General features: G+C 44.5%; 1 protein-coding gene across 1 annotated transcript in view; it reads left to right on the plus strand.

Annotated features, from left to right (window-relative positions):
* Positions 1-16,886, plus strand: part of LOC128667045 (SLA class II histocompatibility antigen, DQ haplotype C beta chain) — a 154,678-nt gene that overhangs the window by 99,207 nt on the left and 38,585 nt on the right. The window contains exon 2 of the mRNA XM_053721917.1: positions 8,573-8,848. Within this exon, the coding sequence (XP_053577892.1) occupies positions 8,573-8,848 (276 nt within the window). The remainder of the gene's footprint in view (positions 1-8,572; positions 8,849-16,886) is intronic.

The raw sequence follows: 16,886 nt of genomic DNA on the forward strand, positions 1-16,886 counted from the left end.
GAATTTCTTCTTTGAAATTAGGGCCACTGTACCCCATAGATGCATGCGGCTGGTCCTAAGCTGGAGCAGGTAAAGCAGAGTGATGGAGCATGTTCTGCTTAGATTCAGTGAGACTGTAAAATATCTGATTTTCTTTACCTCCTGCTGACGGAAAAGGGAGACAACGAGCTTCACCAAGGAATGAAGCTGAAGGGCTGGTTCTATAGTGGGTCTTGATTGGACCATGGGACCCAGGTGGCACTTAACATGGGCAACACATGGGGAGAATATGGTTGTCTGAAATAATATAAAAGTGCCAAGTCCCTTGTATACGTCTATGTATCTCTTCTGTGTTTAGGAAGCTGCAGTTATTGAGTTTAGATTAGAATGTAGTAGAAAGAGGATTAGGGGATAATGTCACTTTATTTTCAGACCCAGACGGCACATTATCCGTACAAGTTCTTCAGCTGGCCCTGGGCAACTGAGCATGTAAATAAAAACAACATAATATTAACCACCATTTTTATATATTCATGGGGCCACTAAAATATATATAAAAAATGGTTGCTTTAGGGTTAAAAAAATGTAGAGGTGTTTAAACTATAAATTTATTTTGTTTTAAAGGGACACTAAACCCATAATTTTCTCTTTCATGATTCAGATAGAGCAGCAATTTTAAGCAACTTTCCAGAGGCGTAACTAGAAACCACAGGGCCCAGGTGCAAGAATCTTAGAAGCCCCCCCCCCCCAAAAAAAAAAAAAGTGAATTTCATACATATATATATAAAAATACATTTAACAGAAAAAAAATGTGAATCAGATTACATGTCTGCTAAAGGAGATACCCTGTGCCACAGTCTGTGAGATGGTCTGACCCCCTATTACTGTATATAGTGACACTGTTTAAACCACCAGTACTGTATATAGTGAGTCAGTGACACAGTCTGTAATCTGTCGGTGAGATGGCTGGCCTGACCCTACCTGCCCCAGTACTTTATAAAGTGACCACAGTAGTGTGTTACATAGTCCAGCCCCCCGTACTGTACACACTTACACACTGTGACGGACCCTTCGGTCAGGACTGAAAGCGTTAACTTTATTTTCTAAATATAAGTTGCTGGCTCCAGCTATAATCTAATTAGTGCTAAGCATTCTATTGTTTGATCACCTCCAGAGAGAAAACGCCTAAGTGATAAGAAGAGCCAAGAGTGTCTTGTGGTTGAAGTGTTTAAGTAATATAATTCTATTGTATCATGTCAAAAGGGCGCTTTTCCCTTTTATCTAATGTACAACATTCTTTCAACCCCCATCTGGGGGGGTCAAAACCTGTATAAATACTAGGCATTCAGCCTTTAATAAACACAGTCTGTTTTTAACCTGAAATGTGGAGCTTGGTCTCATGTTTGAGGGGAAACTGATCGGGGTTGTGAATTGCTGATTGTCTATGCAGGACGTTGTCATCTGGTATTAACCTTGGTATCCTGTTGGTACCGTAACAATTGGTGGCAAGCGACGGGAGAATCCTTATCGCCCAAAGGAGCAACTACGGATCCAGACCGAATGGGAACACCGTATGAAAGGCTAAAAAGAGCTACCCTTAAAGACCTGCTAGAGCAACGGGGCCAACAAACCAGTAACCTCAGGAAGAGGGAGATTATTGCAAGACTGACCGAGATGGGCGGAGTATCAGGGCACGAAGGAACCAATGAGCCCAGCATGTCAGACAGAACCCCCGAAGAAGCAAGCTTTGACCGGGCGGTCAAAATAAGACTGGCACACTATGGCCCCAAACCATCTGCAGAAATTATCGACCGGGTTATAGCAGCTGTGGAGGCCAACCTACTTCGCCAAAGCGGCGCTGCAGCAGTCCAAGTCACCGCAACCCCAGTGGAAAAGAGAAAAGTGCATTTTACCGCTTTTAAAAACTTCCTGGAAACAGAAGGAGAGATTGATGGGTACCTTGCGGATTTTGAGAGGCAATGTGCACTACACCAGGTACCCGCCGAGGACTGGGTCACGATATTGTCCGGAAAATTATCCGGCCGGGCCAGTGAGGCTTTTCGGGCCATTCCAGATGAGGAAGTTGGAGATTATAATACTGTGAAAGAGGCTCTGCTCTCCAGGTATGCGGTTACACCGGAGGCATACCGGAGACGGTTCAGAGACACTGTTAAATTGGCTGGCGATTCCTACGTTGAGTGGGCATGTAAGGTGCACCGCACAGCATCGCACTGGATGGCGGGGTGCCAAGCCGTGTCTGGGGAAGAGGTGCTGCAGCTATTCCTGTTGGAACATTGCTTTGACAAGTTATCAGCAGGAGTTAGAGAGTGGGTTCGGGACCGTAAACCCTCCACCCTGCATGAAGCTGCTCGCTTGGCAGATGAGTATACGGATGCCCGCAAACTGGACACTGCTACCACTAAGCCCCCTGCTAAAGTGGAGTACAGACCCCCGGCCACCCCAGCAGCTGCCAATTACCAACCCCCGGCGCACCGCTATGCCACACAGCCTCCGGTCACGAACTACCCTCAGACAGCCCGGTTCACCTCACGGGATTACTCCCAGCCTATCCGGTGCTTTGGATGTAAGCAAATAGGACACAAAAGGTCGGAGTGTCCCCTCAACACGGCAAACCAAGCACAGTCCTGGAGGAGACCCGCCGGCGGAATCCCACGTAACCCTCAGCCTGCTGCCCACTGCATAGAGGAACAAGAATGCTGGGGCATCCTACATGAAGCAGACCCCGTGCAAGCTGTCCACCGGGATAACCGGCAACAGCACCGGCAACTGGTTAAAGTGAATGGGAAGGAGGTCAGTGGTCTACGGGATACTGGTGCTACTATGACCTTGCTTCAAAAGAACCTGGTGTCTGAGAAACAGCACACTGGAGACACTGTGGCTGTGAGAGTGGCAGGGGGCACTGTGTTCCGCCTACCTGTTGCCCGGGTACATTTGGATTGGGGAGTGGGCGCTAGACATGTGAATGTAGGGGTCATGAAGGATTTACCAGCTGATGTTCTCCTTGGAAATGACTTGGCCCCCCTTGTTTCGGCCTACGCTCCCATGGGTCCCGTTGATGTTAACCCAGTGACTACCCGTGCCCAGGCCCGTGTCACCGAGACCGACCCACCTGCTGCTGAGACCCAGGTAAGACTCTCTTCCCCGACTTATACCCTAGACCAGACCCCCTTGAGTTGGGATACCCCAGAGACGTACGGGAGGGAAACCCGGGAGGATCCGACCCTTCAGAAGTACAGGGCTAGGGCAGACACTGGAGAAGAGGGAGTAGATGGGGAACGTTATGAGTGGGTGGGGGATAGGCTATATAGAATCCCCAAACCTGCCCAGAAAAGTACTGCCCTTCCACAAAATCGGCAGCTGGTAGTGCCTGCGAAATACCGGCAAGAGATTCTGCGGATTGGGCACGATGTACCGTTAGCTGGACATCTAGGGTCCCGCCGCACCGCTCATAAGATCACCCAGAATTTCTTCTGGCCCAATTTTAACCGAGATGTGCGGGTATATTGTAGTACTTGTGACACCTGTCAACGGGTGGGTAAGCGGGGGGACCATACCAAAGCTAGGCTTATGTCTATGCCTGTCATTGGGGAACCCTTTTCCCGCATAGCCGTTGACATTGTGGGTCCACTTGCCAGGGCTAGTCCATCAGGTAAGAAGTATATTCTCACTGTGGTGGACTATGCCACTCGTTACCCAGAGGCAGTAGCACTGTCGAATATAGAGGCAGAGACAGTCGCTGATGCCCTAGTTAAGGTTTTTACTAGGGTCGGGTTCCCTAAGGAGATTCTCTCTGATCAGGGGACCCAGTTTACCGCTGTGCTCACCCAGCAGCTGTGGAAGGTGTGCGGCATTAAACCGTTGCTCAGTTCGCCTTATCACCCCCAGACTAACGGTCTCTGCGAACGCTTTAATGGCACCCTCAAGCAGATGCTGAGAACCTTCACGGACACTTGCAGAGATTGGGAACGATTCCTGCCTCATCTGCTATTTGCGTACAGGGAGGTGCCCCAGGAATCCACTGGGTTCTCTCCCTTTGAGTTACTCTATGGGAGAAGAGTCCGCGGCCCCCTGGATCTCATTAGAGGACACTGGGAGGGAGAGATAGAGCAGGAGGGAACCCCCATCGTGCCGTATGTTCTGGAACTCCGGGACCGCATGGAGAAACTGTCTCTGATGGTAAGAGGGAATCTCCAGGTGGCCCAGGAAAGACAGAAGGGGTGGTACGATCAGGGTGCCCGGCAGCGGGTCTTCCAGGTTGGACAGAAGGTTTTGGTGCTCAAGCCTGTGAAGGCCAACAAGATGCAAGCATCTTGGCAGGGCCCGTATAAAGTGTTATCTCGGGTGTGTGATACTACCTATGTTATAGCCAGCTGTGCAGATGAGAGGATCCAGCGATCCTTTCATGTGAACATGCTGAAGGAGTATCAGGAGAGGCCAGAGGATGTAGCCGCAGTATGTGCCCCTGCTGCAGACGACCCAGAGAACTTACCCCTACCCGACTTATTAGAGAAGGACCCCCAGACTGACCTCACTAGTCTTGTGCAGCTAGGGGACCGGTTGAACCCTACCGAGAGGGTACAGGCAAGACAGCTCCTGTGGGAGAAGCAGGCGACGTTCTCCCAAGAGCCCGGCTACACTACCCTAGCTGTACATAAAGTAGAGACTCCCGGACAGAATCCCCTGCGACAGCCTCCCTACCGTATACCCGAAGCAGTCCGAGAAGGAATGCGGAAGGAGATACAGGAGATGGCCCGGCTGGGAGTGATCGAGCCTTCCGATAGTCCTTGGGCTTCCCCTGTAGTCCTGGTACCTAAGAAGGATGGAACCACCCGGTTCTGTGTGGACTACAGGCGGCTCAACGAGAGGACCACCACTGACGCCTACCCGATGCCCCGGGTAGACGAATTACTAGACCGTATTGCTAGGGGGCGCTATCTGACAACCATAGACCTGTGTAAAGGCTATTGGCAGATTCCCCTGGCCGAGGATGCTATCCCCAAGTCGGCCTTCGTCACCCCATTCGGCTTGTACCAGTTTAAGGTCATGCCCTTTGGGATGAAGAATGCTCCGGCTACCTTCCAGCGTATGGTGGATAGACTCCTTGATGGCTTCCAGGAATTTGCTTGTGCATACCTGGACGACATTGCGGTTTACAGTGGGTCCTGGGAAGAACACCTTACCCATGTAGGGCTGGTTCTGGACAAGATTCGGGCCGCTGGCCTGACCTTGAAACCGGACAAGTGCCATCTAGGTATGGCTGAAGTACAGTACTTGGGGCACCGAGTGGGGTGTGGGAGCCAGAGACCGGAGCCAGCCAAGGTAGAGGCTGTGGCTAACTGGCCCACACGTATCACTAAGACCCAAGTACTAGCCTTCCTGGGGACGGCCGGGTATTACCGAGGTTTTGTCCCCGACTACAGTACTATCGCCAAGCCCCTGACTGACCTGACTAAGAAGAACCTCCCCAAACAGGTCCTGTGGTCTCCAGCTTGTGAAGCCGCGTTTCAGGCACTGAAGCAGGCCCTTGTGAATGCCCCTGTCTTGGCTGCCCCAGTCCCTAACAAACGTTGTCTCATTCATACAGATGCTTCCATGTATGGACTGGGGGCTGTACTGAGTCAAGTCGGGGAGGATGGAGGAGAGCATCCTGTCGCATACCTAAGCAGAAAGTTATTACCTCGGGAAGTAAGTTATGCGGCAGTAGAGAAAGAATGTTTAGCCCTGGTCTGGGCACTGAAGAAGTTGAACCCTTATCTATATGGACAGGAATTTTCCCTCATAACGGACCACAATCCCTTAGTCTGGCTCAACCGGGTCTCAGGAGACAATGGTAGATTGCTGAGGTGGAGTTTAGCCCTCCAGCCCTATAACTTCACCATCAGCTACCGGCCCGGTAAGCTAAACGGCAATGCAGATGGATTGTCCCGGCAAACTGACATGCCTACCACCACCTAGTCCGGTCATCCCCAAGTTGACCCGCCAAAGGGTCAAGCCGGGTCTGCCGGAGTGTTCCACAAGGGGGGAGCTATGTGACGGACCCTTCGGTCAGGACTGAAAGCATTAACTTTATTTTCTAAATATAAGTTGCTGGCTCCAGCTATAATCTAATTAGTGCTAAGCATTCTATTGTTTGATCACCTCCAGAGAGAAAACACCTAAGTGATAAGAAGAGCCAAGAGTGTCTTGTGGTTGAAGTGTTTAAGTAATATAATTCTATTGTATCATGTCAAAAGGGCGCTTTTCCCTTTTATCTAATGTACAACATTCTTTCAACCCCCATCTGGGGGGGTCAAAACCTGTATAAATACTAGGCATTCAGCCTTTAATAAACACAGTCTGTTTTTAACCTGAAATGTGGAGCTTGGTCTCATGTTTGAGGGGAAACTGATCGGGGTTGTGAATTGCTGATTGTCTATGCAGGACGTTGTCATCTGGTATTAACCTTGGTATCCTGTTGGTACCGTAACACACACATACATGCATAAATACACACACAGTCACAAACATACATACACACATACATGCATAAATACACACACACACACACACACACACACACACACACACATACATGCATAAATACACACACACACACACACATACATGCATAAATACACACACAGTCACATACATACACACATACATGCATAAATACACACACAGTCACATACACACATACATGCATAAATACACACACACACACACACACACACACATACATGCATAAATACACACACAGTCACATACATACACACATACACACTTACACACATACATGCATAAATACACACACAGTCACAAACATACATACACACATACATGCATAAATACACACACACACACATACATGCATAAATACACACACAGTCACATGCATACACACATACACACTTACACACATACATGCATAAATACACACACAGTCACAAACATACATACACACATACATGCATAAATACACACACACACATACATGCATAAATACACACACAGTCACATACATACACACATACACACTTACACACATACATGCATAAATACACACACAGTCACATACATACATATACAGATATACACACACATACATGCATAAATACACACACAGTCACATACATACATACATACACACTTACACACTTACACACATACATGCATAAATACACACACAGTCACAAACATAAATACACACACACACATACATGCATAAATACACACACAGTCACATACATACACACACACACACACATGCATAAATACACACACAGTCACATACATACACACATACACACTTACACACATACATGCATAAATACACACACAGTCACATACATACATACATACACACTTACACACATACATGCATAAATAGACACACAGTCACATACATACATACACACTTACACACATACATGCATAAATACACACACAGTCACATACATACATACACACTTACACACATACATGCATAAATAGACACACAGTCACATACATACATACACACTTACACACATACATGCATAAATAGACACACAGTCACATACATACATACACACTTACACACATACATGCATAAATAGACACACAGTCACATACATACATACACACTTACACACATACATGCATAAATACACACACAGTCACATACATACATACACACTTACACACATACATGCATAAATAGACACACAGTCACATACATACATACACACTTACACACATACATGCATAAATACACACACAGTCACATACATACATACACACTTACACACATACATGCATAAATACACACACAGTCACATACATACATATACACACACATACATGCATAAATACACACACAGTCACATACATACATACACACATATACACACACATAAACACCAATGGGTAAAACAGAAAGACTTGGGGGCCCAGTCGCAATTGCGAACCTCTGCACCCCCTGTAGTTTTGTCCCTGCAACTTTCTAATTTATTTCTATTATCAATTTTTCGTTCTCTTTGTATCTTTATTTAAAAAAAGCAGGAATGTAAGCATAGGTGGCCCATTTAGGTTCAGAACCTGGGTAGCGCTAATGTAGCCACCAATTAGCAAGCGCTACCCAGGGTTCTGAACCAAAAATGGGCCGCCTCATAAGCTTACATTCCTGCTTTTAAATTAAAGTACCAAGAGAACGACGTAAAAATGATTATAGCAGTAAATTAGATGCTCTATCTGAATCATGAAAGAAAGAATTTGGGTTTCATATCACTTTAATTATTTTTATTGTCCTGTAGTTACCTAAAAATGTAACTTGCCTAATTTTTTCTGCTGTGCTGATGGTAATTGCTGTAGAAAATGGGAGTAAATGACTACAATTCCCAGACTCCCCTGTCAATCAATAAAAGGCGGGTCTTATTATATCTTGTTTATGATTGGCTGGTGTTGTGCAGCTGTGTGTGTGAAGCTGTGAGGTAAAATAAAGCAAATGCTTGTACAGGCGCTGAGCACAGGAAGTTTTATTTCTGTCCTGAGGAAACTGTGTGAGAATAAAGGGCTGGAACTATAATAATGTGACGCTCATCTCTCCTCACAGGGGCACAGGATTTTGTTTTACAGGCTAAAGGTGAATGTCACTTTATAAACGGCACTGAGCGTGTGAGGTTTCTGCAGAGATATTTCTACAACAAGGAGGAGGATGTTTACTTTGACAGTGATGTTGGTAAATTCATAGCAAAGACAGAGTTTGGGAGACCTGAGGCTGACAGCTGGAACAGTAATAAGGACATCATAGAGCAGATGAAGGCTCAGGTGGAAACAGTCTGTAAACACAACTATGGTGTAATACACAGTGTCACAGCAGACAGGAGAGGTGAGTGATTGTTATTATTACACACACATGAATATGTAACACATAACACAACTATATGTAATACACAGTGTCACAGCAGACAGGAGAGGTGAGTGTTATTATTACACACACACATGAATATGTAACACATAACACAACTATGTGTAATACACAGTGACACAGCAGACAGGAGAGGTGAGTGATTGTTATTATTACACACACATGAATATGTAACACATAACACAACTATATGTAATACACAGTGTCACAGCAGACAGGAGAGGTGAGTGTTATTATTACACACACATGAATATGTAACACATAACACAACTATGTGTAATACACAGTGACACAGCAGACAGGAGAGGTGAGTGATTGTTATTATTACACACACATGAATATGTAACACATAACACAACTATGTGTAATACACAGTGACACAGCAGACAGGAGAGGTGAGTGATTGTTATTATTACACACACATGAATATGTAACACATAACACAACTATGTGTAATACACAGTGTCACAGCAGACAGGAGAGGTGAGTGAGTGTTATTATTACACACATGAATATGTAACACATAACACAACTATGTGTAATACACAGTGACACAGCAGACAGGAGAGGTGAGTGATTGTTATTATTACACACACATGAATATGTAACACATAACACAACTATGTGTAATACACAGTGACACAGCAGACAGGAGAGGTGAGTGATTGTTATTATTACACACACATGAATATGTAACACATAACACAACTGTGTAATACACAGTGACACAGCAGACAGGAGAGGTGAGTGATTGTTATTATTACACACACATGAATATGTAACACATAACACAACTATGTGTAATACACAGTGACACAGCAGACAGGAGAGGTGAGTGATTGTTATTATTACACACACATGAATATGTAACACATAACACAACTATGTGTAATACACAGTGACACAGCAGACAGGAGAGGTGAGTGATTGTTATTATTACACACACATGAATATGTAACACATAACACAACTATGTGTAATACACAGTGACACAGCAGACAGGAGAGGTGAGTGATTGTTATTATTACACACACATGAATATGTAACACATAACACAACTATGTGTAATACACAGTGACACAGCAGACAGGAGAGGTGAGTGTTATTATTACACACACATGAATATGTAACACATAACACAACTATGTGTAATACACAGTGACACAGCAGACAGGAGAGGTGAGTGAGTGTTATTATTACACACACATGAATATGTAACACATAACACAACTATGTGTAATACACAGTGACACAGCAGACAGGAGAGGTGAGTGATTGTTATTATTACACACACATGAATATGTAACACATAACACAACTATGTGTAATACACAGTGACACAGCAGACAGGAGAGGTGAGTGAGTGTTATTATTACACATATGAATATGTAACACATAACACAACTATGTGTAATACACAGTGACACAGCAGACAGGAGAGGTGAGTGATTGTTATTATTACACACATGAATATGTAACACATAACACAACTATGTGTAATACACAGTGTCACAGCAGACAGGAGAGGTGAGTGATTGTTATTATTACACACACATGAATATGTAACACATAACACAACTATGTGTAATACACAGTGACACAGCAGACAGGAGAGGTGAGTGAGTGTTATTATTACACACACATGAATATGTAACACATAACACAACTATGTGTAATACACAGTGACACAGCAGGCAGGAGAGGTGAGTGATTGTTATTATTACACACACATGAATATGTAACACATAACACAACTATGTGTAATACACAGTGACACAGCAGGCAGGAGAGGTGAGTGATTGTTATTATTACACACACATGAATATGTAACACATAACACAACTATGTGTAATACACAGTGTCACAGCAGACAGGAGAGGTGAGTGATTGTTATTATTACACACATGAATATGTAACACATAACACAACTATGTGTAATACACAGTGACACAGCAGACAGGAGAGGTGAGTGAGTGTTATTATTACACACACATGAATATGTAACACATAACACAACTATGTGTAATACACAGTGACACAGCAGACAGGAGAGGTGAGTGATTGTTATTATTACACACACATGAATATGTAACACATAACACAACTATGTGTAATACACAGTGACACAGCAGACAGGAGAGGTGAGTGATTGTTATTACACACACATGAATATGTAACACATAACACAACTATGTGTAATACACAGTGTCACAGCAGACAGGAGAGGTGAGTGATTGTTATTACACACACATGAATATGTAACACATAACACAACTATGTGTAATACACAGTGTCACAGCAGACAGGAGAGGTGAGTGATTATTGTAACGGTACCAACCGGATACCAAGGGTTAACACCAGGGAACAATGTCCTGCATAGGGAATCAGCAGTTCACAACCCAGCCAGTTTTCAGGTTTTAAACAGAATAACACTTTATTTGAAGGCAGCATACAGATTTATACAGGTTTTTAACCCCCCCTCAGATGGGGGTTGAAAGAATGTTGTACATTAGATAGAAGGGAGAAGCGCCCTTGACATGATACAATAGGATTATATTACTTAAACACTTCAACCACAGGACACTCTTGACTCTCCTTATCACTTAGGCGTTTCTCTCTGGGGGTGATCAAACAATAGAATGCTAAGCATTAATTAGATTGTAGCTGGAGCCAGCCACTTGTGGTTAGAAAATAAAGTTAACACTTTCAGTCCTGACCGAAGGGTCTGTCACAGACAACCTTTCTTACGTTATAGTCCAGAAGTGGCTAGGTTTGCCACAATGCTCCCCCAGAACCAAGCCGGCATACACAGTCTGATCCCAACGGATCGGCTTGGGGATGTCCGGGGCAACAACTTTCGGCTCAAGTAAGCTACGGGGTGTTCTCCGCCATCTGCTCCAACTTTGCTCAGTACTGCCCCCACCCCAAACATGGAAGCGTCTCTTCCCGGAGGGACTGGGCTTGGGTAGTCACAGGGTTAACATTAGCGGGATCCATGGGAGCATAGGCAGAAACAAGGGGGGCCAAGTCATTTCCAAGGAGAACATCAGCAGGTAAGTCCTTCTTGACCCCCACATTCACAAGTCTAGCGCCCACTCCCCAATCCAAATGTACCCTGGCAACAGGTAGGCGGAACACAGTGCCCCCTGCTACCCTCACAGCCACAGTGTCTCCAGTGTGCTGTTTCTCAGGCACCAAGTTCTCTTGAAGCAAGGTCATGGTAGCACCAGTATCCCGTAGACAACTGACCTCCTTCCCATTCACTTTAACCCGTTGCCGGTTATTCCGGTGGGCAGCTTGCACGGGGTCTGCTTCATGTAGGCTGCCCCAGCATTCTGGCGCCTCTACGTAGCGGGCCACAGGCTGAGGATTATGTGGGATTCCGCCAGCGGGTCTTCTCCAGGACTGTGCTTGATTCGCTGCATTTAGGGGACACTCTGGTCTTTTGTGCCCTAGTTGCTTACATCCAAAGCACCGAATAGGTTGTGAGTAGCCCCGCGAATTGAACCGGGCTCTCTGAGGGTAGTTCGTGGCCGGAGGCCGTGTGGTATAGCGGTGCGCCGGGGGTTGGTAACTGGCAGCTGCTGGGGTGACTGGGGGTCTGTACTCCACTCTAGCAGTGGGCAATCGGTATACTGCTCCCCCTGCCCCTCGTACTGCCACGGATCCGCCAGTGGGTGCTGTATCCGGCACCAAATGGGGAGCTATCAGGGTTAAAGTAGCTCCCGAATCCCGAAGTCCCTGGACCGACATCACCTCATGCAGAATTCCCAGGGGTTCCTCGGCTTGGGTCCTCAACACCTCATGAGCGGCTGGCTCCGTTTGGTAATGGTGAGCAGCCGCCCTTGGGGCCAGGTTCTGTCTGACCTGGTTCCAAGCTTGTCTGCTCCGATTTTGGGTGCACTCACGTGCCATATGTCCCCACTGCTTGCAGGTGTGGCATTGTATATTAGCCCGTCCGTTGTTAGGCTGTAGTCCATGGTGCCTCCTGGCATCAAAATGCTGGTCTGCTAATCTGGCTGCTTCGGTTAAGGTGAGGGGTTTTCGATCTCTCACCCATTCTTGGGCTTCTGGGGACAAGCCGTTAAAGAATTGCTCCAACAGCATCAGTTGTCGCAATTCTTCCATGGTGGTAGCTTGGCTGGCCTGTATCCACCCCTGAGATGCTTGATCCAGCTTGTGGGCCCACTCTGCATGGGAATCTCTTTCTGGCTTGCGCAGGCCTCTAAACTTGCGCCGGTATGCCTCTGAGGTAATGGCATATCTTTCCAAGATCGCTCTCTTCACTTTAGCGTAATCCTTGCTGTCCTCCCTGGGTACAGCGCGATACGCTTCCGCTGCCCTACCGGCTAGCTTGCCTGCTAGCACCGGCACCCATACGGACTGCTCCAAATCATGTAACTCGCACAGTCTCTCAAAATCCTGTAAATACCCATCAATCTCATCCTTCTCCTCACAAAACATTTTAAATGCATGGTATGGGATTTTGGGTCTTACTGGGTTGCTGAGTGCGTCCAAAATGGATTCTGCTCGGGAGGATGCATTCCGCGGACTGTGTGCCATCACGTACTCCTGCACATCTGCCATTACCACGGATAGCATATCCCGTGGTACAGGTTGGGGTAAAAATTCCAGCCTGGTCCTCATTTCCCTCTGGTATAGGGTCTCCTCCATGGCTGCTGGAGGCGTAGCGCTGCGAGCTCTGTCTCCCTCCATCAGCTCAGCAATTAATATAGCCTTGGGTTTGCTGCTGCCTATCTTTCCCCTGGCTTCTAGCAGTTCCTTTTACGTTTGTCTCTTTAGCTTAGAATAATCCATCTCCATTCACTTCGGTCCCTGGTACTCCTTCCATCTTAGTCAGTATTGTAGTAATCCCCCTCTTCCTGAGGTTACTGCTTGTGTAGTTGCTCTTCTGGGCGATAAGGTTCATTCCGTCGCTTGCCACCAATTGTAACGGTACCAACCGGATACCAAGGGTTAACACCAGGGAACAATGTCCTGCATAGGGAATCAGCAGTTCACAACCCAGCCAGTTTTCAGGTTTTAAACAGAATAACACTTTATTTGAAGGCAGCATACAGATTTATACAGGTTTTTGACCCCCCCTCAGATGGGGGTTGAAAGAATGTTGTACATTAGATAGAAGGGAGAAGCGCCCTTGACATGATACAATAGGATTATATTACTTAAACACTTCAACCACAGGACACTCTTGACTCTCCTTATCACTTAGGCGTTTCTCTCTGGGGGTGATCAAACAATAGAATGCTAAGCATTAATTAGATTGTAGCTGGAGCCAGCCACTTGTGGTTAGAAAATAAAGTTAACACTTTCAGTCCTGACCGAAGGGTCTGTCACAGACAACCTTTCTTACGTTATAGTCCAGAAGTGGCTAGGTTTGCCACAATTATTATTATTACACACACATGAATATGTAACACATAACACAACTATGTGTAATACACAGTGACAAAGCAGACAGGAGAGGTGAGTGATTATTATTATTACACACACATGAATATGTAACACATAACACAACTATGTGTAATACACAGTGACACAGCAGACAGGAGAGGTGAGTGATTGTTATTATTACACACACATGAATATGTAACACATAACACAACTATGTGTAATACACAGTGACACAGCAGACAGGAGAGGTGAGTGATTGTTATTATTACACACATGAATATGTAACACATAACACAACTATATGTAATACACAGTAACACAGCAGACAGGAGAGGTGAGTGATTATTATTACACACACATGAATATGTAACACATAACACAACTATGTGTAATAGACAGTGACACAGCAGACAGGAGAGGTGAGTGATTGTTATTATTACACACACATGAATATGTAACCCATAACACCACTATGTGTAATACACAGTGACACAGCAGACAGGAGAGGTGAGTGTTATTATTACACACACATGAATATGTAACACATAACACAACTATGTGTAATACACAGTGACACAGCAGACAGGAGAGGTGAGTGATTGTTATTATTACACACACATGAATATGTAACACATAACACCACTATGTGTAATACACAGTGACACAGCAGACAGGAGAGGTGAGTGATAGTTATTATTACACACATGAATATGTAACACATAACACAACTATGTGTAATACACAGTGTCACAGCAGACGGGAGAGGTGAGTGATTATTATTATTACACACACATGAATATGTAACACATAACACAACTATATGTAATACACAGTAACACAGCAGACAGGAGAGGTGAGTGATTGTTATTATTACACACATGAATATGTAACACATAACACAACTATGTGTAATACACAGTGACACAGCAGACAGGAGAGGTGAGTGATTGTTATTATTACACACACATGAATATGTAACATATAACACAACTATGTGTAATACACAGTGGCACAGCAGACAGGAGAGGTGAGTGAGTGTTATTATTACACACACATGAATATGTAACACATAACACAACTATGTGTAATACACAGTGGCACAGCAGACAGGAGAGGTGAGTGAGTGTTATTATTACACACACATGAATATGTAACACATAACACAACTATGTGTAATACACAGTGGCACAGCAGACAGGAGAGGTGAGTGATTGTTATTATCACACACACATGAATATGTAACACATAGCACAACTATGTGTAATGCACAGTGTCACAGCAGACAGGAGAGGTGAGTGATTGTTATTATTACACACACATGAATATGTAACACATAACACAACTATGTGTAATACACAGTGACACAGCAGACAGGAGAGGTGAGTGATTGTTATTATTACACACATGCATATGTAACACATAACACAACTGTGTAATACACAGTGTCACAGCAGACAGGAGAGGTGAGTGATTGTTATTATTACACACATGAATATGTAACACATAACACAACTATGTGTAATACAAAGTGAGTGACACAGCAGACAGGAGAGGTGAGTGAGTGTTATTATTACACACACATGAATATGTAACACATAACACAACTATGTGTAATACACAGTGTCACAGCAGACAGGAGAGGTGAGTGAGTGTTATTATTACACAAATGAATATGTAACACATAACACAACTATGTGTAATACACAGTGACACAGGAGAGGTCAGTGATTGTTATTATTACACACACATGAATATGTAACACATAACACAACTATGTGTAATACACAGTGACACAGCAGACAGGAGAGGTGAGTGATTGTTATTATTACACACACATGAATATGTAACACATAACACAACTATATGTAATACACAGTGACACAGCAGACATGAGAGGTGAGTGATTGTTATTATTACACACACATGAATATGTAACACTTAACACAACTATGTGTAATACACAGTGTCACAGCAGACAGGAGAGGTGAGTGATTGTTATTATTACACACATGAATATGTAACACATAACACAACTGTGTAATACACAGTGACACAGCAGACAGGAGAGGTGAGTGACTGTTATTATTACACACATGAATATGTAACACATAACACAACTATGTGTAGTACACAGTGACACAGCAGACAGGAGAGGTGAGTGATTGTTATTATTACACACACATGAATATGTAACACATAACACAACTATGTGTAATACACAGTGACACAGCAGACAGGAGAGGTGAGTGTTATTATTACACACACATGAATATGTAACACATAACACAACTATGTGTAATACACAGTGACACAGCAGACAGGAGAGGTGAGTGATTGTTATTATTACACACACATGAATATGTAACACTTAACACAACTATGTGTAATACACAGTGACACAGCAGACAGGAGAGGTGAGTGTTATTATTACACACACATGAATATGTAACACATAACACAACTATGTGTAATACACAGTGACACAGCAGACAGGAGAGGTGAGTGATTGTTATTATTACACACATGAATATGTAACATATAACACAACTATGTGTAATACACAGTGACACAGCAGACAGGAGAG

This window comes from Bombina bombina, chromosome 7 (genome assembly GCF_027579735.1).
Source record: "Bombina bombina isolate aBomBom1 chromosome 7, aBomBom1.pri, whole genome shotgun sequence".
Taxonomy (NCBI): domain Eukaryota; kingdom Metazoa; phylum Chordata; class Amphibia; order Anura; family Bombinatoridae; genus Bombina; species Bombina bombina.